The 25,773-nt window shown below is 34.5% G+C and overlaps 1 protein-coding gene across 9 annotated transcripts in view; it reads left to right on the top strand.

The window, feature by feature from the left end:
* Window positions 1-25,773, top strand: part of Brd10 (bromodomain containing 10) — an 80,123-nt gene that overhangs the window by 37,547 nt on the left and 16,803 nt on the right. For 8 of the 9 annotated variants that reach the window (XM_050157396.1, XM_050157374.1, XM_050157349.1 and 5 more), the window contains 3 exons: window positions 3,350-4,767; window positions 14,036-14,115; window positions 22,369-22,458. In XM_050157396.1, the coding sequence (XP_050013353.1) occupies window positions 3,350-4,767; window positions 14,036-14,115; window positions 22,369-22,458 (1,588 nt within the window). The remainder of the gene's footprint in view (window positions 1-3,349; window positions 4,768-14,035; window positions 14,116-22,368; window positions 22,459-25,773) is intronic. The other variant, XM_050157359.1, reaches the window with a different exon arrangement.

Here is a 25,773-nt window from a genome sequence, read left to right as displayed (position 1 = left end):
TAGTAGAACTTTGAAGAAGAAATTCTTATCTTAGTTTATAAGTCTATAGGGACTCCATTTATTGGTAAAATAAATAGAATCTATAATTCAAATTAGATAAACAGGATCTTCAAACAATCTGATTCATCTTTAGTTTTTAAAATTTTGATTTAAGATTTTTTTTGTTTGCTTTGTTTCTTTGTTTGTTTTTCAAGACAGGGTTTCTCTGTGTATTCCTGGCTACCCTGAAACTCATTCTGTAGATTAGACTGGCCTCAAACTCACAGAGATCTCTTGCCTCTGCTCCCAAATGCTGGGTACAAAGGACCATGTACTGCCCAGCTAAGATTTTTTTTTCAGTTTGTAGACTATATGGTTTACAAGCCTATATAGTACTGTTAATGCTTGTAATAAAAGAGAACATTCTCATTACACTTCATCTTCAAGTCCCAGATTCAGAATCACCCACTTTATTGCTTAGCTATTTCTTATAATTATTTTCACATTTCCAATGGTTATATCACTGTTGACTTTTACAGTGTATAGCATTATATATTGTTAGCCTGTGTGGAAAAGATTTAGTTATATTGAAACTATTTCCACAGGTAGAAAAGTTATGTGTTCTACTTCTGTCTTGGTTTTGACTTCTGCTTCATATTTTGTTTTGTTTGGGGGTTTTTGTTTTGTTTTTGTATTTTTTTGAGATAGGGTCTCACTGTGCAACCCTGACTGTTCTGGGACTCAGTAGGTAGATCAGACTGACCTTGAACTCAGAGAGATTCACCTGACTTTGCCTCCTTTGTGCCATCAGTTTTAGATTGTTTTGACTGATTTTTAAAAATATATTTATTAATTTTTTGAGAATTTCATGTAATGTAATTTGATTATATTTAACCCCCATTCTTCTCTCTCTAACTGCTCAGTTTTAACCTCTATTACCTTCTCCCTCATGTATGTATAGTTGGCCTTTTTATGACTGTGCAGTCCATTGCCACATATTTGCTCCATTTTGACTAGTTTTGAGTTCCTGTGTTTACCATCATCCACTGTATATCTCTAATGAGATCTGATAGCTGTACTAATCTGTGTGCAGAGAGAGATGGGTTTATATAGTCTCCATTTAGCAAAATAATTGTAGGTTCATTCCTGGGGTCTGTGAGCTTCCTAACCATGGGTCCTTGACCAAATTGGCATTACCAGGTATGGTAGGTAGGGTTTCTCTTACTGTGAAAAGACACCATGATCATGACAACTCCTATAAAGGAAAACATTTCCTTGGGGTTGGCTTGCAGTTTCAGAGGTTTATACCTTCATGACAGGACATGGCAGCATGTAGGCAGCCATGGTGCTAGAGAAGGAGCTGAGAGTTCTACATCTTGATCTGCAGGAAGCAGAAGCAACTGTGTTTCACACTGAGTATAGTTTGAACAAAGGAGACCTCAAAGCCCATCTCCACAGTGACATACTTCCTCCTGTAAGGCCAATCCTAATAGTGTCACTACCTTTATGGGCTGTTTTCTTTCAACCCACCACACCAGGCATTCATTTTCTCCTGTGAAGCAGACTTTAAAAAACCCAACCGGAAAGTGGTTAGTTATCCCCATAACATTTGTACCACTTACTGCACCTGTAAGCATAGCTTACCATAATGGTTATTATTATAGCTCTCAGGGTTCTCAGCTGGCTGAGACTGTTGACTTTTTTACCCAGGAGCCAAGCAGTCAACATAATACCTTCCAGTACTATGAAAGCCAGCAGGGAAGACGCTTGCTTTATTTTTTTTTTTCAGATGCATTAATTATGTATAGTGTTATTTCTGCAGGCCTGAAGAGGGCACCAGATCTCATTACAGATGGTTGTGAGTCACCATGTTGTTGTTGGAAATAGAACTCAGGTCCTCTGGAAGAACAACGGGCAGTGCTTTTAACCCCTGTGCCATCTCTCCAGCCTGGGAAGAAGCTTTCTCTTCTTTCACCATGTCCTGTGACCTATATATGTGGTGTCTTCAGCAATAGGGTCTTTCCATTATATCCTAAATTTATTACTCTTACATATGGTTTCCAGTTCTGCTCATATTGATAATAACAAAAATTATTTTCTTTAATGGATGAGTAATATGCCATTGTTTATATGTTTCTGCATTTTCCTTATCCATTTATCTGTAGTGGGTATCTTGGCTCATTTTATATATTGGCTAGTAATATAATTTCTTTTTTGTGTTTGTGGTGTGTGTACATGTGTCTGAGGCATGTGTTCATGTATGTGCAGTTGCATATGAGTGTAGAGACCTGAGCTCAGCATCAGATGTCTTCCTCTATCACTATTTTTTTCAGACAGGGTCTCTCTCTAAACCTGTAGCTCACTACTTGCCACAACAGTCTAATCAGTGAGCTTCTGGGGTCCACCTGTCTTTATCACTTTATTACCCCACACACACACACACACAAGTACTGGGCTCCCACTTGCGCACCACTGTGCCCAGCTTTTCATGGGTGCTGGGATTTGAACTCATAACCTCATGTTTATGCATTAGGTACTTTACCAGTGGAGCTATCTGTCCCCTATGATTTCTTTATAGTTCTGGTTTTTTTTTTATCTAATAAATCTCCTTGTAACACTGACAAGAACATAATGTTTTGCTTAAATTATTATTATTATTAATTATTATTTACTATTGTAATCTATTCTTTTTTTCTGAGTCAGTGTTTCTCATATTCCAGATTGGTCTCATAGTCTTATTATAGCTAAGAATGGCCCTGAGCACTTAGTTTTTATGAAGTAATTGGGATCAAACCCAGAGCTTCTTACATGTTAGACAGTTTATTCCATCTTTCTTTTTTTAAAGATTTTTTTAAATTTATTATGTATCCAATACAGTGTGCTGCCTCCATGTATGACTGCATGCCAGAAGAGGGCACCAAATATCATTGTAGATGGTTGTTAGTCACCATGTGGTTGCTGGGAATTGAACTCAGGACCTCTGGAAGAACAGTCAGTGTCCTTAACCTCTGAGCCATCTCTCCAGCCCCCATGTTAGACATTTTATAGTTTTTAAATGAAGTCAACATGTAGAAATAACTATAGTCAAAATTCACTGTGTTTTATTACCTAAAGTAGATATACATAAGTTAAAGTGTTTCACCCTGGAGATGGTGTTAGTGAAAAGTCTCCATCCGTAAAACTGAGGATACAGAGGAATATGTATTTCCTTATGGGGATTGAGTTACAACTTACTTTTAATGGGGCACTTAGTAGTGATGTGAAAAATGAAAGCAGTTGTCTCATTACAGAAGATAAATTATCACTTTAAATTTCAGTGTTTTAAGCTACTGTCTTTAAGTAATAGTAGTATAATTTAAATTTTGTTTAGGCTTCGGGAGCAAGAAAAAAAAGAAGCAGAAGAAGCTTGCCAAAAGGAAATAGAAGAATGGGAAAGAAAACTCCTTGCTCAAGCAGCTCCAGCCTGTATGGAGAACATGTGGGAAATTCCAGCCATTGGGCATTTCCTTTGTTTAGCCCAACAGATTCTAAACTTGCCAGAAATTGTCTTTTATGAACTGGAACGCTGTCTTCTGATGCCTCAGTGTAATGCATTTCTGTCCAAAATAATGACTTCTTTACTAAGTCCTCCCCACCGCAGACCGACCTTACATCGAAGACCTACTTTGCCTTACAGGACTTGGGAAGCAGTGCTGAGGCAGAAAGTACAGCAGTGGTATACTGCTGTAGGACAGACTGAAAATCCTGATAACTGCGCTGAAAAACTTGGCCTTTGTCCTCAGTTTTTTAAAGTTCTTGGAGAAGTAAATCCATTGGAAGAAAAACCTTTTCACGAGCTACCTTTCTACCAGAAAGTGTGGTTACTTAAAGGACTCTGTGACTTTGTGTATGAGACACAGAAGGAAGTTCAGGATGCAGTGCTTGGGCAGCCCATTCATGAGTGTAGGGAGGTCATCCTTGGCTACGACTATCTGGAGAATGCTTATGTGCACTTTCCACAGTTCTGTGGTGCAGATGTACGGATTTATAAACAAAGACCCTTTCAGGCCCCAGAATTTCCAGTTCCACCCATTAAAGTAAAAAGAGTACCTCGAATTAAACTGGAGAAATTGAAGTGTGACTACATTAGTACAAGGAATGGAGAACATAGATGTAATAGAGAAAGTCTGCCCTCGGCCTTCAAGAAAGAGCAGGAAATTGATTTTGATCCAGCCTGTCGTCCTACTAAAATGAACTTTGATAATTATGACGTTTCTGTTGAGATGGAAGTAAAACCCAACTGTGACGTTAAAGTCCACAAGCCCTGTGAAATTGAAAAAACTGATAGTTGTAAAGAAAATTTGGAGAAGCCCGGAAGTCCAGGAGAAGTTACTGGCTTTGGAGAGCCACTCAGTCCAGGTGAAATAAGGTTTATAGAAAATCAGGGAAAATATGGTGAAGCTTCCAGAATAAAGACAGAACCCAGTCCCTTAAAAGAAAATGCTCTGAAATCTTGCCAAATTCATATAAATGGAAGTCACATTGATCATCAGGACGTAAACTGCCACAAAGTTGTAAGAGATATATTGTTAGAGCAATCATTGGAGAGCCACAAAAAACTCAAACTAACTAAAATGAGGGCAAAAAAGAAGAAAAAGAAAAAAAAGAAATTGAAAGATGTTTTGAATGAAAATTTGCAAAGAAAGCGTGAAGGTCTTCATTCTCTTGCCTTCAAGTCTTACAAACCTGAGATCCAAAATAAGTTATTGATCATTAAAAAGAAAGGCAAACACAAGAAGCACAAGTCTGGTAAGCTGACCTAATGGGCAAGACTTACATTTAAGTGTCTTTACATTTTTCTTTTTGATTTATGTATCATGAACTCTGATTGATAGAATGAAATGCATGTGTGTATGTAGGGGTCAAGTTTTATTTCACATGATTTAAAAAAACCCAGGGCAGAAAAGATTTATACATACTGACAAAAAATAACTAGTATAATACATTTGAATGAATTTTCAATTACATATTTGAATATTATATTCTTATATTTTCCCCTGTAATGATGTGTCTCATCACTTATCTTAAGTGATTTTTTTTTCTTCCAAGCTAAGGACAGCACAGGTATAGCAGCTCATCTCTTTATCTAGAGAAGTAGGTGTTTAGTCCGAACTCACTCTCCATGGTACATGTTTTTAGTACTTGTTTTCAGTATGTATTTTCATATCTAAAAAACTGAACCTAGCAATTATGTCAACTAATAAAACACCAGATATAAAGCATATACTTATAAAAGGGTTTGTAAGTAGGCAGTGGTGACTCACACCTTTAATCCTAGCACTATGGAGGTAGAGGCAGGCAGGTCCCTGTGATTCTCAGAGCTGTTAGGCAGAGAAACTCAAAAAGAATTTTTAAGTGTGTTTTTTGCCCAATTTAAATACCCTATATGCTTGTCAGCAGCCTATTTGAACAACAAAAGTTCTGTGCTGGTTCATTGCCCCCCCCCTTTTTTTTTCCTTTTTCCTTTTCTTTTTCATTTTTCTTTCTTTCTTTTTTTTTTTTTTTTTTTTTTTTTTTTTTTTTTTTTTTTTTTTTTTTTCTTATTTTTTTTCTCATTTACCACAGAATAGGTGAGACAAAAAACATGGTCAGTTTCATTAGCCTTTATAAAAAATTGCTTGATAGAACTAAAAAATAAGAATTGCTTACTAAAATGAGTTGTGGTTCCAGTCATCACTGTGGGTTCCATTTTTATGTCTTCCAACAGCAGCATAATTAATGAAATTGGCAGAAATTTGCTACTGAGTTGTCAAATGAGGGAGTGAGTTTTTAGTTGCTTAAATCATTAAGTAGGGCCAGAGAGATGATTGAGCAGGTAAAAGCTCTTGCCACCAAGCCTGATGACCTGAGTTCTAGCTAGTACACACATGTACACATGGTGTGTGTGGGGGGCGGGGGTTAGATAACACACAATGAATATGTTTTTAAAGTAGAAGTGTAATGTTTCCTACCAAAACCAGGCCTAGCTTCTTTGACTAAAGCTTCCAAAGTGATCCATATTGACCTAATGTTTTTTTTTAAATATTTTTAAAGTTTCTTTAATTTATTTAACTTTATGTGCATTGGTACAAAGGTGTTGGACCCCCTGGAGCTGGAGTTACAGACAGTTGTGAAGTGCCATGTGGGTGCTGGGAATTGAACCTGGGTCTTCTGGGAGAGTGGCCAGAGCTCTTAACCTCTAAGCTGTCTCTCCAGCCCCTTGACCTAACTTTTTAAAGTAACTTTCAGAAATAAAATCATTAAGTAGGGCCAGAGAGATGATTGAGCAGGCCCTACTTATGAATGAAAATTGACAAAGACCGTGTGATGGTCTTCATTCTCTTGCTTTCAGGTATCACAAACCTTAGATGTAATGATATTGCATCAGATGCTATAAGGTAAAATCTTGGTTTCAGGCCACTTGTTCTATAAATTTTTATTAGGTGTTGAGCGAGCAGGATCTTTTAAAAGTTGAGTTTCCATCATGTTTGAGTCCACTACTTCCTTTTTATATTTTTTAGAAATTGAGCTCTGTAGTCATAGTTTGACAAGGTTTCCTCTTACTACGTCTTAGTATAAGTTCATGGAGCATTCTGGGAAACTCTTACCACATTTGTCTTGAAATTTGGGGAAATCTTCAGATATTAAAGGAATATTATGATATATCTAGTACTTACTAAATAGCATTGCTAGTAAAGCTTGTGGGTGGCTATATATAACAGTTCAGTGCTGAATTTGTTAAGCATATAAATTTTTTTTAAATTTTTAGTTTTCAGAGCCTTTTCAACTTAAAATTTTAGATAAATGATTTGGGGCCCATGTATTAAGAATTCTGGAAGACTTCAAAAAAACTTTGTTTTGATTAATATAGTATTCTCTTTAAGTTTACTTTAAAACAACTTTTCAAGCAATGGTTAGCTCATGTGCTTAATAGAGCATACTCTGGGATAAGTGATGTCATCCATGACTGATTTATGAACTTACACTAGAGTGGACTAAATTCCTCATGTAGTTATCTAGTCCACAATGTGTACAGACTTTAAATTTTTAGGTATTTCTGAATTTTAGTTAATAGTGATGGGAGATGATATTTTTAAATAGAAGGTACAAAGGTAAATCAATTTGAATGATTTGATAATTGTAGTGCACTGTGATCTAATTTTGTAACTTTTAAGCATTTTGTTTGCCTTTTAGACTTGGGTTTTATTTCTGTTTTATAGATTGTAGTTTCATTTTTTTAGTCATTTATGCCTTTTACCTTGTCATTTAAGGTGAGCTAGTGAGATTAACCAAGAATAGACTAAAAATAATTTTTTATTTGCATTTTTTTAATTTGTTGATTTTTTTTAATTTTATTTTACATTCCAATCACAGTTTTCCTTCTCCCCCCCCCCCCCGCAATCCCCCCTCTAGCTCATCTCCCATCTACTCCTCCCAATGGATAAGGACTCACATAGGAAGTCAACAAAGTCTGGCACATTAAGTTGGAGCAAGACCGGGTCCCTCCCCCACTGCATTAAGGCTGAGCATGGTATCCCACCATAGGGAATGGGCTCCATTGAGCCAGCTCATGCACCAGGGATAGATCCTGGTCCTACTGCCAGGGGCCCTTCAGATAGTCCAAGCTTCACCACTGTCTCCCACATACTGAGGGCCTAGTTCGGTCCCATGGAGGCTCCACAGCTGTCAGTCTAGAGTTCATGATTTTCTCTGAGCTTAATTTAGCTATCTGTAGATTTCTCCATCATGAGCGTCACCTCCCTTGCTCATATATTTCTTCCTCCTGCTCTTTGACTGGACACCTGGAGCTCTTGATCTTTGCATCTCATTCCATCAGTCATTGGATGAAGGCTTTGTTATGATAGTTGGGGTATTCATCAATCTGATTACAGGGGAAAGCCAGTTTGGGTATTTTATTATTTTCTGAGAATTTAAATTTAATACATGATTATGTATGAAATGTGTACATCATTTCCACTCTACACTTTCTCAGCTACAGCTCTTCACTAATCCCTAAGAAACTATGGTCATCAAGATGGCCCAGTTGAGTAAAGAAAGGTTCTTGCTGCCAGGCTTGATGTTCTGAGGTCATTCCTGGGACCCCTAGGGTAGAAAGAAAGAAGCAATGTTGTCCTTTGACCTAACACACACACACACACACACACACACACACTCTCTCTCTCTCTCTCTCTCTCTCTCAACAAAAAAAAAGTGTGTGTGTGTAATTTTTTTTGTGTGTGTGTGTGTGTGTGTGTGTGTGTGTGTGTNTTTTTTTTTTTTTTTTTTTTTTTTTTTTGCTTTAGAGACAGGGTCTTACTGTGTAGCTCTGGCTAGCCTGGAACTCTATATAAGACCAGGCAAGCCTTGAGCTCAAAGGAATCCAGACCTACCTCTGCCTTACGAGAACTAGAATTAAAGGCATGCCTGACTAATTAAAAAAGAAAGGGAAAATTAAGTTCAAAACTGATAAGTATATGAGTTTGTGGAGGTGGCTCAGCTATTGAGAGTGTTTGCTGCTCTTTCAGAGGACCTGAGTTCAGTCCCTAGCTCTCACAAGGCGGCTCACAGCCATCTGTAACTCTTCTTCCAGGGGATCTGACACTCTTCTGGCCTCTGCTGGCTATAGGCATACATGTGGTACACATACATACATGCAGCTAAACACTTATAAAAATATATAAATCTTAAAAAGAAAGCTTGATAAATAGCCTTCTCAATTTAATAAGACCACACAACAAAAAGAGGAAGCAAACGGAAAACTCAGTGTATGCCATGGGAAGATTTCATAAAGAATGAAGAACTTTGAAGAATAATTAGGCTTGAATATGTAAACAGTGATTAATATCATAAGTAAAGCATACTTATAATTAAGTGATTTTTTAAAAAAGCATAATAAAAATCTTTGAAGTAAAAGTTGAGGTGTTTGAATCTATTCAAGAGTATGCCATTTGGGAGAGACCTTTTTCTAGGAATATGATGCCAGCTTAAATAATTGGATCATGATCCCAGGAGCAAATGAACGAGCTGTATATGAGATGTGTCCAATATATGAAAAGCAGTTAGTTTATATAAAATAACAGAAATAACATAATTCGTAATATTTGGTTACTCATAAGGCTATATTTGTGAAAAGTTTGTAAAATTCTATATTGATAGCACCTAGAACCTAACTTTATGTGTCTTCGTGGAAAATATTTTTAGAGTACTAACTAGAGACTGCAAGATTATTTGAGAGTGAAAGAATTCCCTGTACATCTTGTCAGTTTATTTTTATTTTTAGTACTTTGCAGTGCTAGAAAAGAAATCCAGGTCTTCGTGCATGCCAGCATGTGTTCAACCACTAAGTTACATCCTCTCCCTTTTGTTCTTTTCCTCAGGAGAATTAATACTCATCTAACACTAAATGTTAGCCTTTGTACATATTATTTTGTTTAATTATAAAACTCTAAAAATGGATAACTACTGTTAGTCTTATACTTACTTATTTGTTTATTTATTATATGTTTTTGAGGATTTATTTTTATTTTATGTATGTAAGTGTTTTTGCCTTCATTTGTATATGTACATCACTTGGGTGCCTGTGCTGGATGAGACCAGAAGAAGTATTGGATCCACTTGAAATGGAGTTGGAGGTGGTTGTGAGCTAATATGTGGGTACTGGGAACTGAACCCTGGTCTTCCACAAGAATAGCAACTGCTTTTAACTCCTGAATCATCTCTCCAGGACCGAGATTTTATAGATATTCTTTAAAATGAGAAACAAGATCTATTTACTTATCCAATGTTACATAGCTAATAAATGGTGGGATTCGAAGAAAAAAATCTTAAAAGATAATTTGGGTACCCTAAATAGCCATGAAAAGAAGCTGATAGAGTTTAAATGAAAAGCTGGAAGATGACTGTGAGGAGGAAATTAAACACAAATATGCATGCCATGTAACTTTTCTGTTACACAATCTTAGGTCTGGATTATGGTTGGTTTTACGGGGCCAGGTGATTTGGGGCTCTAGGAATAAAAGCCTTGAGTATGCTGAAGCCGTGAGAATGCCCTACTGATGGCAGTTGGTATATGTCTTGTCCTGAAACAAAAGCAAATTACCAAATAACTGGAATATGAAGGTGATCTGGCTGTGGCTTCTTTAATTCCATTAGTCAGCCAGAGCTGATCTGCCTTTACCTGGCCAGCCAGCCCAGTGCCCTCTCCTCGCAGCTGTTCATGGGTCCCTTGCCAAGCTACCTGCTCAGTGAGTGAGGACAGCTTTTCCCTGAAAGAAAAGAACCCTTCTCAGTTGTAGCTCTAGGTGTCCGTACTTCACTGCTAGCTTCTCCAAATAAACCCAAATAACATCTGTGTGGTTTTGTACTAACCTATGCTTCTTTTAAAAAAGTGTTTAATTTTAAAGGCCTGAAATTTAGCAAACAAGGAGAAAACAAATATCCAGACTATGTTTTAAGGTTGCACAAGGTGCTAAGTAAGAGTGAATGTGCAAATCTTTTAATCCTGATTTAAAAAATGATTACACTGAAGTCAATCGTAAGCATATTTCATCCCTATGTAAATCTGAAAGGAAACAACACAGAATTGAAGTGAGGAAAATGTAGCTGATAATATCTGCTCCAGTACATAGCAGCTATAAAGCCTCCTTTGATTTCTGTTTATAGTCTGTTCATTAGTATAAATGAGCTAATATAGACTCTAGTTTGCTAATTTCTAGCAAGATAAATTAGAGTAGCAAATCCATAAAACCTATCATGCTCATCACTTGCTTCGTAGAAAGAATCAACAAATGGTAACTGATTTTTGTGAAATAGAATTATGTAATGGAGGAACTTGGACTTTGAAGTTAGAATCCCTGGGTGTGGTGCTTACTTACTGGCACTTGAGTAAGTTAACTGATCCTTTTGATCTTTAGTTATCTCTAGCATCTCGAGTAAAATATTGGTTTCAACAGTTTTGAAAAATAAAATAATTTATATAAAATCATTTTAGTATATGCCATATGTTATATGGTAATATCCCAATAAATATTAGTCCTCTTATTACCACTATAAACATTAGTCCTTTTATGTCTGTGGTAAATAGTATAAATTAAATCAGGAATGATCATGCCCGCCTATAATCCCAGGTGCTACAGAGGCTGAGGCCAGAGGATCTCAAGTTCAAGGACAACCTGTACAACTTACCAAGACCCTATCTCAAAAAAAAAAAAAAAAAGTTGGACATATAACCCAGTGATAGAGTATTGTTCAAGAAAGCATGGTGCTCTTAGGTTCAATTCCCAGTACTGAAAAAAAGTACTAATTACTTAAAATCATTTCAGTGTGGTCTTCAGTACAAAATGGACTGAAATAGATGCACATAATAGTTAAGATGTGACTTGCCTCTTTTTCCCTACCACTACACTATCAAAATTTCTGGTGAAAAGTGGGATTCTAGTATTTGAGGATCACTTCTTGGAAGCTGTGCATTGTGTATTGTAAGTTAATATATTTTCTGTCATCAGTGGGGAAAACATTTGGTATAATGCCCTGATGGGTGTCACATCAGTGGACTTACTGTAAAAAAAAAAATAATAATAACATCAAGAAACATGGATATAAAAACAAAAGCGATTCTGTTACACAGAGAAACCCTGTCTCGAAAAGCCAAAGAGAGAGAGAGAAACAAGCTATGAAGAAGAAACAATGGAGGGGAGGGTTGGGGGTAGTAGGGCCTAGTGAGATGGCACATCATATCAATTAAAGATACTTGCTCCCAAGCCTGATGGCCTGAGTTCAGTCCCCAGAACCTATACTGTGGACGGAGAGAACCAATTTTCACAAGCTATGTAGCACACGGATAAAAACTCAGAGACAGAAATTGGGGTTCAAACCAAAACAGAAAAGCACAGCAGCCAAGCCCCTAGAAAAGTCTTACCTCTACCAAGACTGGGTGACCGTAAACTAAAACAGACTAAGCCTCTCTCTCTACTCCCATTTTATATTCCCTCTAGTGCTGGGATTAAAGGTGTGAGCCACCACCACCTGGATTTGTTTCTGCATTGACCTTGTGTAGCCAAGGGTGGCCTTGAACTCACAGAGATCCACCTGCCTCTGTCTTCCAAATCCTGGGATCTGTCACATTACCTGACCTCTAATGACTTTGGCTTTGCCTCTGGTCTTCAGGCAAGATTTATTTATCAAAATACAAATAACATGCCACGAGAAAGTCATTTCTGCTTGAATATTGCTCATTTAACAGCTCACTCACCTCTCTAGTTCCCTAGATTCAGTGCTGTCTTAGGTGACAGTATAGCACAGAAGCAAGTAATGGTAATGAGAAAGATGGATGTTGGGCAATTATTTACCATTTAATTAAAGAGTTAAGATACAGCAGATTGATGCTTATTTAAACCAAACACTGAAATCTGTATGAATATAAGTACCTCAAAATTCACAATTATTCATAGTATACATACATTTTGAGTCAAATGTTAGAAATTGTCTAATTATAATTTTGTGATTTCATGGAAAGGGAATACAGAAAAATAACAATTTTATTATAATTAGAAATTATTTTAGTTGGACTTAGTAAAATGTTGCAACAAAATTAACATCTTTCATGTGAAATCTTATCAGTTTAAAAAATTGTTTAGAGAAGGATATTAGAATTATGTAATTTTATTTTCTCTTCTGAAAAAGTTAATGTTAAGTTGAGTTTAGCCTAGAAATAATTGTGAATCAAAATTAACAGAGGATTGCAGATGTAGCTCTGAGGTAGAGCACTTGCCTAACTTGCCCAAGGCTTTGGATTTCATCTCCAGCATATACCGAAAATTTAACAGAAACATTTTCATGCTCTTAGAAGTTGTGAGCTTCTAAGAAGAAACGATCTCCATTTAATAATTCCTTGTTGTCCTCATAAACTAGTGCACTATATATATATATCATTTGTTGAAAATTAAGTAAATATGTTTATTTTTCATTTTTTATTCCATATATGCATGTTTTGCTTTTATATGTGTCTGTACACCATGCGTGTGCAGAGCCTGTGAAGGCCAGAAGAAAATGATCTCATGGAACTAGAGTTGTAAGCCACCATCTGTGGTTGCTAGAAATGGAACCTAAGTCCTCTGGAAGAGCAGCCAGTACTTTTAGAACCCTGGAGCTATTTCTCCAGCCTGCAATTAAATAAATTTATTATTTGATAATTCCACATGAGAGCAAAATGTGATAGTTCACACATGTAATACTAGTTCTTGGGGGCCTGTGGGAAGAGAATTTCTGTGAGGTTGAGCCCAGGCAGCCTTGGTTACTGTGTGAGATCCTCAACATTAAAACAAAATAAGGAAAAATTTTAGCATATTCCTTGCCAAAAGTACATTTATGTATGTTTTACTTTGTGACATTAAATGCAAAGAAGTAGAATATCAGGTGTATTCTAGAAGTTTGATTCCTTAAGACTGTGGTTTAATTTCTCTCATGATTTCTGAGTGCCCAAAGTACTAATTGAACATTAAAGGGATATGTTAATTACACTTTCTAAAAACCTGGCTATCAAATACTACCCAAAGCAACTCCCTAAAAACAGAGCTAAAGGAACGCAGGCATCCTTATGTTACTAAGGGGTTTCCGCTTTTGAAAGAAGTCCATAATCTTTAGATAAAATGCTTACCCAGATTCCTGACTGCAGAAGTCATTGTTTAGGTAAGGCTCTTTTCAGTCTCTTGTAAGTTGTGAATGCAGATTTTAATTGAGCATTAGTTTTGTTTGTGGCTTTCATGCCTACTCCTCTTAATAAACTCTAATGTTTTTATATCACCTTGAACAGTGTAGTAGTTCTGGTTCTTACATAAAGAGGCAGGGTTATGTGTCTGTTACGGTGGTTACAGTTTAATATTTGCTTTCACTGAGGCTTGTTTGATTCATTATTTTCGTTTGACTTACTAGCAACCATCTGTTAGTTACTGTTTAACTTTCAAGGCTCTATGTAATTTGGTTTCTGTTAATGAGGTGCTTTAAACAGCATTATGAAGTCTTTCTCTTTTAATCTTGAAAGGAAAAAAATCCATATCTAAAAAGGCAATCACAAAGAAGAGGAAAACTGTCACAAAGTCACCTGCTGTGCCGGAATTTCAGGTAATGTTTCAACATTGTCACAAGTTCTTCTGTTTGGTTTTTCTTCAGTGTCATTCCTTGAGAGAATGGCCAAATTTCCAGAAACTACAAGGTGTATACTTTTAATGACTTTTTCACAGTGTGCTCTGCTTTAAAGTACAGATGTAGGCAAAAGTGTAATTTTTTTTTTATCTCTTTGTCTTACAAACCTTGGTATTTTTAGTTTCCAACCTATACTAACTTTTGTAGATGTGGTTTAATGGAGATGTGTGTATACATTTCTTTCTTCTTTATGTCTATGCATATTCCTCAGTATGTGTAAACAAATATATAAATGAAAGTCTTCTAAGGAAAAAAATCATGGTTTATACACAGTAATGTTATTCTGCCAAGCCATTCTTACGTATTTAACCAATATGGAAGTGGTGAACTGATTTACATGAATATAGGTATTTTACTCTTAGCTATAAATAAGCTTCAGAGAGAATATTCAGTAAAGGCTAAATATAAGTCTTTAAACATTTTTGCAAAATAAAATTTGCTGCCATATGTGAAGTGCTAATATTGAAAATAAGCAATGTCATCGTGAGGGAGAATGCTTTTATTTTCTATTTATCCGGTAAGTGTTTTTTTCAGCAAATGACACTTTCTTTACAAGTTTTTCTTTGTAGTATTGTGGCCATTTCCAAAATTGTAAACTCATAAAATAAAAGTGATATATTTGAATTTGTAGTCTCAAGTAGGTATGAAAATAAAGGGACAAGAAAAATACTGTGTGACAGTATCATACATCTATTTTCAGTAAAAATTCTATTGGGGAAAGTTGAAAATTGATAAAAATCAGATCCTTTAAATAGTAAAAGAAAAAATATATATAATAGACTACTTTAATGACATTGTTATGATAAATTATATTCTTTAGAATTTTTTTTACATAACCTTTATGTTATTCAGTAAAATATAATTTACTGTTTGGTTGGAGGCCATCCTGCCCAATTCATTACTTGTAGCATGTAATGGTATGATATTATATTTTTATGCTTCCGCTAGTAGTCATGCTAGCTTTTGTTATTTCTCTCATTCATTTTTTTCCTCAAATTTTTTACTATAAAATTCTATATAGCTTAGAAGAGAATGGTCCATTTTTAGTATTTTCCTTGTTTCTATATTAATGAATAGACTTTTGTATGTAATAGTAACACAGACCACATAAGTATTGTGCTTTGTACAGGTGTGGGTGGTGTTAGTGATTTATGAAATCAGCGTAGTGGATTGCATGACCAGTGTTTCTTTTTAAGTTATCAATATTAAAAAAATGGTATCACATATATTCAGTGTGTTACATACAATACCATGAATATGTATAGTTGAATATATATATTGTTTTATTAAACTTTGGTTTTAGTTTCCTCTGTGTGTATGCGTGTTGACATGCATGCTAAAATGTATTTTTGACTCTGGCTCATGGAAAAAAGTTGGAAAACATTGTTGTGAGTGTTAGTTATTGACCATTTGCTTATCACTCAGAAGTTTAAGGTCAAAAGTACATGTTTTGTTAGATTGGATGGTTCAAAATAAATAAAGTCCCTATCCTGGTTCTTAAGGCATGGGGGTAGAGGAGAGCGCGCTCTCTCTCTCTCTCTCTCTCTCTCTCTCTCTCTCTCTCTCTCTCTCTGTGTGTGTGTGTGTGTGTGTGTGTGGCTATCTTTTTGGTGAGTTTGTAAGGTAGCTCTCATTTCTAGTTTGCAGTGTGAATGCTGTGTTGTGATTCATGAAGAGAAACTGAACTGTCTTCTAAATAGAGATGGAAGGCAGTAGCTTAGCTATGAGGAGCTTCTGCTATACCTGAAGAGGAACCAGCTTTGGTTCCTAGCATCTTCATGGTGGCTCACAACTATATGTACCTCTAGTTCCTGGGGACCCAACATCCTCTTCTAGCCTCCAAGGACAGTAGGCATATGTGTGGTGTACATACATACATGTAGGCAAACACTCATATGCATAAAATAAAAATGGGTTAATTTTAAAATACCAACTATTATCTAATAAAGAAGTGAATTTTTTTCTTCCCAATGTACTGGCAGTATATTTAGCACCTTGTTTATTTTTTTTTGTTTATGTATTGAACATAAAAATACTTTGTAAAAATAAATAAGATTTTAATAGTAGCCATTCTAAACTAAAATATCCATTCTTATTACTGAAAACAAAACTTTGATGCATATATATATAATCACTTTTATAAAACCTGGCATATTTACTAAAAGGCTGATCTTTGCTAAAAAACATGCTTAGAGAGAAACAATTTAAAGAATTAAATTTTTTAAGTCTTAATGAGCTAAAAAAAAGTGAAGCCTGTTTTGACTTCAATTTCTTTGACAGTGTTTTTGTTGACTTGTTAAGTGCTAGAAGTTAAATTTGCCTCCCTTAGTTGCTTCATGAGAATTCATGTTTATATGTATACTATAAAACTCCATGTCAGAAAATATCTTGCCATTCGGATTTAGAGTATGCACTAGGGACACTGAAGTGATGGCTTTGGTTTCATTTTGTGTGTGTATTGTAAAGAAACTAAGTATCTATGTTACTATACCCTTGGTTCTTTAAGTTTATAAAGTATTAAAATAATCTGATGCCTTTATTAAAAGTGAAGATTCTTCATCCTCTCCACAGACATTAAGTGAGTAGTGGGTATCAATGATACCCACTGTGATACAGTAGTTAAAACATGTGGATCTTAACTACTTGAATTTGAATACCAAACCTACCACCTGACTATTCTGTGACCTTAGGTAAGTTAGTCAGCCTCTGAATCAAGTTCTTCTTTGCAGAGGAGTGATAACATTCTTAGAGTCGTTGTTGGGATTAATTTCATTGTTTACTTTTCTAGCTGTTCTTTTTATTTTTCAAATAGGCATAGATTTCTGTTGGAAAATGCTGTATTTTAATTATGACAATTAAGTTAGGGATTTACTTAATTGCATCTGTTGTACTAGGTGATAAATGACTTTAGCACTTTTCTCACTATTTATGACATTGAAATAAGCCTTGAGTTTGCTCTCATTAAAATAGTGCTTGACGGAAACTAATAAGAATTTTAAAGTGAAAAACCAAATAACAACATCTGACCGCAGAACAAAAACTCAGACTTGCTTACTCTTGTGTCCCGATTAGTACACAGTGACATGGCAGCAGAATTAAAAAAGAAGAAAAAATAGTGTTTTTTTTTATTTCAGCTGGTTATAACTTTGATGGTTTTATATCAGATTTAACAGTTATGCTTTTATAAATTAATTTTTTCTTTATTTTGTAACATAAAGACTCTTAGACTCAAAAGTAAATGTCAGTTTTCCTGTTAAAGTTGATTCTTGCCCCCTCTGAGAACATTTTTTTTTCAGTATTTTAGAGCTGTAATTGTATATCAGTTCTCTTTTTTGTGCTTAATTAAGTTAGAAAGTATTTTTAAACTTGATGTGTCTAGTTCCATTAAGCCACATTTGTAAAAGGAGAGGCTGGAAAGACAGTTCATTAGCTAAGAATACTCAGTGCTCTTCCAGGGATTCGAGTTCAGTTCCCAGCACACATATCAGGCAGCTCACAGACTGACTGCCAGTATCGTTAGCTCTAGAGGATCCAGTGCCTCTGACTTCTGCAGTCACCTGTGCTTGGCGTGCACAGACACAGACAGATACACTCATACACACAGTTAAAAATAATTTCTTAAAGTGCTAGTAAGTAGGGGTTGGAGAAAGGCTCAGTAATTAAGAGCACTTGCTGTTCTCCCAGCCGATACAGGTTCTGTTCCCAGCACCATGTGATTTGCTCACAAGAGCTTGTAACTCTTTCTACAAGGGATCTCGTGCCATCCTCTGGCCTTCAGCCACTCACATGCTTGGTATTCACTTAAACAAACATACATAAATAATAACAAATAAAATCTAAAAGTGTAAGAATAATTAAGTGACCTTAATTATCGCCATGTTTCTGTTTTTCACTGGTAATCTCCTATACACACAAACACAAAAGTACTTTTTTGATGAGTGTGTACTTGGCATCTGTTCTATATATGTTATTCATTCTTCAGGTTAATTTGGAAAGTACAGTCCATATGCTAAGACTTACACAATTTTGTTTACAAACATAAAACTTTTAACTAATATCCCAGGAAAAAAAAAGAATTGTATTTCTCCACCTAGCCAATTTAAGAATAAGAAACCAAGTATTAATTATCTTAATAAAACAAGTTGGGACTAAAATTAAAATCAGAATTTTTAACTTTACTATGTTATAAGGACCTATAGGTTAAATCATATTTTAATTGCTACCATTTAAAATACATATTTTCAACTTTACTTCTTTAAAACTATTCAGTTTTCTTTAAAGCATTGAAAATATTTTTAATTGCATGGTATTTTAAAATATTTTGTTAATTTGTTTGTCAAAATTATTTTGTTTTTATGTCAAATTAATATTTTTTATAATTTACTGTCCTTGCTGTTGTGGCATAGTGATCTTAAGAAATAAGTAATTTTCCTATCTGCATAATTCTAATAACTATTAACATAATTTTTTGTTTAAATACTGTATGGATTTTTAATTTGGATCATATGTTTAGTATTTTAGTTATAATTTTTAAAATAAATCATAAGATTTTTTTATTAGAATAGTAGTGAAAATAATCCATTTTGTTGAAACTTGCCTATTTTTACTTTTCACTTTTTTAATATAACTTACATTTTTTATTTTGTATGATATTTTATTTGAAAATGTCTTTCAAACCTAGTGAGCCTCTACCAGAATGCCATGATTTTGGTGATTGATGTTTATGTAAGGAAATTTTTATTATGTAATTTTTCTGAAATATGGCCATGAAATTCTTTTAACTATATAGTACTTCTCTTACCCTAATACATCCATTCATTCCTAATTTTGTAGTTACTGTCACGCAGTATAAATAACAAGTTGTGAATTGTATCCTAAAACTATGTCTTCAGTTTTTACTAGTTTTAAGTTTTTTTTATTTTGTTTAAAAAGACCCCTTGTAGATTGTGATATAGTAGATGGAGCTTAGAGTTGTGTTGTTTCCTCTCCCAGGTCTTCATCTTAGGTCACTTTACATCTGTTGCTTTTACTTGTGTATCAATTGAAGAGACTAGCCGACTCTAAGCCTTGAACCAAGTTATATGACTTTAATCCATTTCATCTGTAAATTGGTTGCTTGAGTCAAGTGAAAGACTCACTTTAACATGAGTGTGCTAGTCTCAATGTTCTCCCTGCAGGGAAGCCTCTCAGAGTGATAATCCCAGCTGCTCAGGAGGAATCGTTTTCACCCAGGAGGCCCTGTTTCAGAAGCACTTTATAAACTAATACTAATGAGAAAGGGATTTAATGTTCTTACTAAATGCATCTGTCCTCTTACTACAGTGAATTTTTACTGTGTTGATACTAGTTTTTATAGGATCACCATCTGAAATTTTTTAAAAAGTAGGAATTGATTGTGTCATAAAGTTGGCATAAATCAGACTGTTTCTATTCCAGAATTCTCTATTTGCTTAGCATGATTTAACATATTGGATATTAGCTATACATTAGGTATATAGAAATATAAAGCAGGTTGTGATAGCACATATCTATGACCCCAGCACTTGGAACACTGAGACTAGCCTAGGCTACATAATAAGTTTGAAGGCATCTTGTTCTACGTAGTGAGATCTTATCTCCACAGCAACAAAGCTTGTAAATTATTATGTAGATATTAAGTTATTTTAATGTACCTTCAAGATAAATATCGTTAAAAATATTTTGACCCTTAAATGTAGAAAAATTACATTTAGAACTTAGGGTAATTTAAGAACATTATCCTAAAAATACCTCATCCCCTTCAATTCAGAAATTATTTTGAATTTGCATTTTCATTAGCTACATAGCACCAGAATGTTTTAATGTCCCAGTAGCTGTGCTGGTTTATAATTCACAGTCATTAAGAACATAACTACTCAAAAGTGCAATCCACTGACTATTTCAATAAACTTGTCAGATATGAGACATACTAAATACGAAACTATAAAGGTTTCGTGTAGTTCTTAGGCTTACTGAAATTTGATAAGCATTGATTTAACACAGCTTATTAACTCGGTCAGCCACTAAGAAGTGTTACTTCGTATAGCTTTTAACACTTTGGCCTCAACTGTGTTCCAGTAGATGAAATATAATTATTTATTACCATGACTGCCGGATATTTAAAGTTTTTAGGATGTGTTTAGTTTGTTGGGTATATGCCTTCATTGTGCCTGTAAATTTCTATATGCTACACATAAAGCATGCTCATCCATTTTACATGTGATCCTAAAATAGAAGGAAACTTTCTCTGAGCCTTGTCGTGTAGGTAAGTGAAAATCTATGCTGTGATATTAACCAGTACATGAAGTTCAGTGACAAAGAACAGATCTGATGTAGTAGTAATAACAACAGTGAGTCCCGCTAAACCTACTGGAAAGCTGTGCTTTATGACTTCATAGATACAGTAGAAGCTGACTGTGTTACCTAGTTGTACAAGTGCTTACATAGCTGTCAGTCTCCTGCTTGACCATCGTCGTTTCTTTCATAACCAGATTTAGCACATTGGAATGTGTGATTTCTAATAATTATCAATTACATTCTCCCACTACAATACTGTGTAATGCTTTCTACTCTGAAATTGCTTTTGTTTTTGCATTTTGCAAGTACTCTACCACTGAGCATATCCCCAGTCCTCAAATTGTTTAATTTGGATCACTTAAGTATATACTTCCCTGCTTTATCAATACATTTGGAGCTTTATAGATATTTCTGATAAGTAATTATTAGTACTTATTATGGTATAGTATCTGTAATAATTTTTTAATTTCTTAGTTTTAACCAAATTTAAATCATTTCCTGTCTCCTCTTTTTTTTTTAATTTTTTATTGAGAAAAGGAAAAAAAAAGAAAAAAGTTGCCGCCTCCTCCCAGCCTCCCATTTCCTTCCCCCTCCTCCCACCCTCCCCTCACTCCTCTCCCCCTCCCTCTCCACTCAGTAACAATTAGCATGTATCTTGTATGACCCACTTTTACTTGTTACTTTTGTCTGATCTTAATAATAAAAGAAAGTATATGTTTTAAGAAAACAGTGACTACACTAATGAATGTAGTGATGATAAATGTTGGTGATAATTTATAAATATATAGTGTATTTTAAGTTATATGGTATAAACATCAAAATTTTCTTGACTCTGAAACTTTTTTTCTATATAGATGGCGTTTTGTTTTCTGAATTTTCTGTTCCTTTAGATGCTCTTGTTTAAATTATTGTAGGAAAAGGATTAAATATATTAAACTCATTGGAAATTTAATATAATTTTACAGGAACCAAATGGAGTAACTATTATTTTTTTGTTAGTATTTCTGATGCTTTAGTTTATAAAACTGCAATTAAACCAAGATAGGTCAATTAATAACTAAGAATTCATTATTTTGGTCATTTGCCAGAGTTAACCAACTAAAATAAAATGAATCACACAATTACAGAAGGAAATAGATACTGCTTGTAAAGATGGTTTTACTAAAACCTTTTAAGGTCAGTTGGGCTGAGTGGCACATGTCTGAAATCTAGCACCTGGTGGCTGAGCAGGACATTATAAGTTTGAGGCCAGCCAGGGATACATAGTAAGACCCTTTCTCAAAAAAAGAACAAAAACAGCAACAGTAAAGTCTATTAAACTCCTGACAAGAATGTGTACTTGATTTTGTTCATGTCTTTGAATATATTACACATAGTGTGGGTCTTCCTCTAGTACTCCTGCCAGCAGCAGTAACTCAGTTTGTTAAATTATATAGTTAGCAAGCCAAAGCAAAGGAAAGCAGCCACTCTCACAGGGCTGCAGTTCACCTTCTCGGAGACTGCCTGGTGCAATTATTTCTTACAGGTGATTGATTCAGTCACCTGTGAAATCTAATGAGTTTCCAGATCTTTGTCATTCTGGGCTTAAGGCTAATAACACTAAGAAAGTAATGGATTATAATGCAAACTTTTAGAGATATGGGATGAGACTACCAGTGTTGTAATTTTAGCTTATTTTATATGAAACCTGAAGTTCATACATCATAACAAATAAATATCTCAGTAACTGTAGAGCTTTCCTTTTATTATTGCAGAGAAGTATTCTTAATTTCAGTGTATGTTAAACAATTTCTGTTACCACATTTTTGGTGTTTTATATTATGTGTTATCAAGCTGTGTTTTTGTGTTTTATTTTAGCTTATTTGCACTAATCTTGATGAACTCAGGGAATTAATCACAAAAATCGAGAATGAACTCAAAGATCTGGAAAACAGTAGAAAAAAATCGGTAGGTGTTTATCCAAAAGTTCTATCTGTTATTGTCAGCATTAAAATTTATTCCTGCTTTTTTCCAAAGTTTTTAAAAATCTTGTTCTCCTAATTACATGAAAATTTACAATTAAAGATAGAAGCATTGTTTCTTCCATTTCTCCCATGTGATCTAATTTTTATTTTTAATACAAAAAGATGGTATCGGGGCAAGAAGATTCATTTTCTTTGCCTGGTTTATAACAAGTAGTCTTAGATATTACTCAGTATACTGAATGTTTTCTAACTGGTAGCTTTCTAGTTACTGCATATTCTTAATTACATATCTTTAATGAAAGCCTATTACATAGTAACAAACTTTTAATTATGTATAGTATAAAACATATACCAGACCATAAATTCTTTTTATTCTTACCAGGATAACTCCTACAAAAAGCTGTTATCAGACTGTAGGTTTTTAAGATTAATTTTTACTGTATTTCCTAACAATAGTTGATCAACTAATTTCCTGAAGTTTTCCTTAAGTCACTACATGGACTCACTTGGTAAAGTGCTCCATGTTGTTCTTTATCAAGTAGATAACACCTACTTAACTGGCATTTATAACTGGATTATGTCATAGTGGAAACATAATTATATACCAATAGATAAACAGGGAAAGTGTCAAATCATACAAGAACCCTTTTATCATGAAACTGCTCGCTTTCTACTTAAAACCTGTTAATATAAATATGTATAATAATGATGACTGATTCAACAGATTTACAGTGGCCATTTTACATGCTGTTAGGAATGACATGTGGAAGTACTTTGAAGGGAGCAAACGAAGTATCAGAAAACTTCAGCATTCTAGAGTTATTTAGCACAAAAATGAAAGAACCTTAAATATTTCAGAAGTCTTAGATGACTGTGATCTAAGAGGTGAAATAAATATTCAGAATAGTCATCAGCCAGACGTGGTGGCACAACCTTTAATACCAGCATTTAGGAGAGGCAGTGCCTGAAGGATCTCTGTGAGAGTACAAAGCAAGCCTCATCTGCGTCGTGAGTTTCAGGCCAACCAACACTGCTGAATGAGACCCTGTCTCAAAGAGAAACAAAAACAAAATTAGCCGTCATCACTTAACAAGAAAAACCTTATGGTCGATATACCATCAGAGAGTAGAGGAAACATTTTAGAAATACTTCCATTTAAAAATAGTAAACACCTGTATGTTTTCATATGTACTTTAGGTATCTGGGAAGTCTCTTGATGTGGAAGACTTTTATTAAAATTTACTGCAGTAGTATTTTCTACCAAAAAAATAATTCATGTGAGAATATTTTCAGCCAGAATTATTATCATATTTAATATTTTATGTTTATAAAAGAATGATTATTTAGTAGGAAAGGATAATATTTTTTTTAAAAAAATCAGAGCATAACATAGTTTTGCAGAAGCTATTGCTTTTAGTTATTGCCTCAGAAGCTGTTGTTTTCATATTTCACAACTGAACATAATTTTGTAAATTGCTAAACCTTTATATACTTAACCATAACTTTATTCTGTGTATATAAAAAGTTTTTTTCCTACTGTGTAGTTTAAGCATAGCTGATTGAAGTACTTACAGCACATACAGGATTTTCCACAAAGTCATCCTCCTCCCTTAGTGGAGTGGACCGTAGTGTTAGCATATTGCCTTCCTTCACAGGATCACGTAGAAGAAAAAGTAAACAAACTAAAGGTACCTGACAGTATAGTCTGTGGGAAAGTTTATTAAAAGTTTCAGGTTTTATATAGAGTTTGATGGATTCCCTTTTGTGTCTCCAAACTACATTCTTTTGTATTCACAGGTTGCTTTTAATATTTCTTGAAGAAATGGGGTTCTTGGAATTGTACTTTATAGAGATAATTTTAGTGACATACCAGCGTAGAGTGTAAACTATTTCCCCCTGACTGAAACTGCCTAGAGGATTATTACATAGACAGTTGTCTCAGCCAGCGAAAATGACCACATAGCATAAAATAAATAAGCTTTCATTTTAGAATTCTCTCTTCCCCCGAACACACCTTTTTCATTTACAAAATCTATTAATGAATATCTGTAAGTTGCAAAAATTACCTTATTGGGTATTTGTTACTATTTAATAATGGCTTGTATTTGGTATCATTTAAGAGTAATATGCTCTCCTTAACAGAATTTTTACATAAACTAAAACTTAAACATTAGTAAACATAAATAATGTCAAAATTCCTTATATTAATCATTTAATGAAGAGCTTTCTTGCCTCCTACTATCTGGATACAATGTAAGCCTTTGTAATTGATTCCAGGGTCACTGTTGTGAAATCTGTTGCTATCACTTGTTCTTATTAAAAATTCATTCCTATATTTTGAAGGATTATTTTGGTATGTTTGCTTCTCGTCTTTTTTTTTTTTTTTTTCCATTGCTAGGCTGTCAGTTATCCCCTCTTGTGTCAGTTTATTTGCCCTAGTTGGAATGCTGTGGACTAAAACACAGGTAACCATACTTGCTAGGATTGGGCTTACAGTGAAGACCATAATAGAATGTATGAACTTCACCATAGAGATAGCTGCCTTGACTTACTCCTTATCTTGTAATAGATGAAGGATTGATATTTATCCCCTGAGGATTAATGTCAAGACTAAAATGATATTTAGAATCAAACATTTCTTTAATTTAATAATGATTTTAATTTTTCAATAACAGTGAATAACAGAAGATGTTAATGTTTAGTTCCCCATAAGCGTCACTACTGAATTTAGAAATTGCACATGGGATATTGATGTAATACAGATTCATATACTAAGCACTTAGCTGTTTCAGAGAGTTCTCTCTGGGGTCTATCCAGATACTGTTTCCTACCAAATAACAAGATAAACCAGGCATTCTGTACATCGCTGTAATCCTAGCAGTAGGGTACAGGGAAGGGCAGATTAGAAGTTCCAGGTTATCCTCATCCACATAGTGAGCTTGAAGCCAACCTGGACTACCTGTGACCTTGTCCTGGGGGTAGAAAACAGTCCATTTTCTTATCTAGTTAAGAGTGCATTTAAAAAGGTTATTTTTGTTTTCTTATTTAACAGACTTTATATTCTAGAGCACTTGATAGTTAAAAGGCTTTAAATATATCAGGCTTTGCCATTGAGCTGCTTATTAAATGAAAGGTTATAATTTCTTAAATCAAGGTTGTTTCCTTTCGATTCTGTAATGCTGTACTTAATCATCCGCCGAGCTTTGTCTGGAGCGAGGCCTCTGGTTAAGACGGAGAGAAACATAGTTTGACAAAAACCTTTTAACTTTTCTCATCATAATTTAGGTTGCATGAGTTT

This window comes from Alexandromys fortis, unplaced genomic scaffold (genome assembly GCF_014885135.2).
Source record: "Alexandromys fortis isolate MF-2015 unplaced genomic scaffold, M_Fortis_MF-2015_v1.1 scaffold_10, whole genome shotgun sequence".
Lineage (NCBI taxonomy): Eukaryota > Metazoa > Chordata > Mammalia > Rodentia > Cricetidae > Alexandromys > Alexandromys fortis.
The sequence above is the reverse complement of the archived record's forward strand: the minus strand, read 5'-3'. Positions and strand labels throughout refer to the sequence as shown.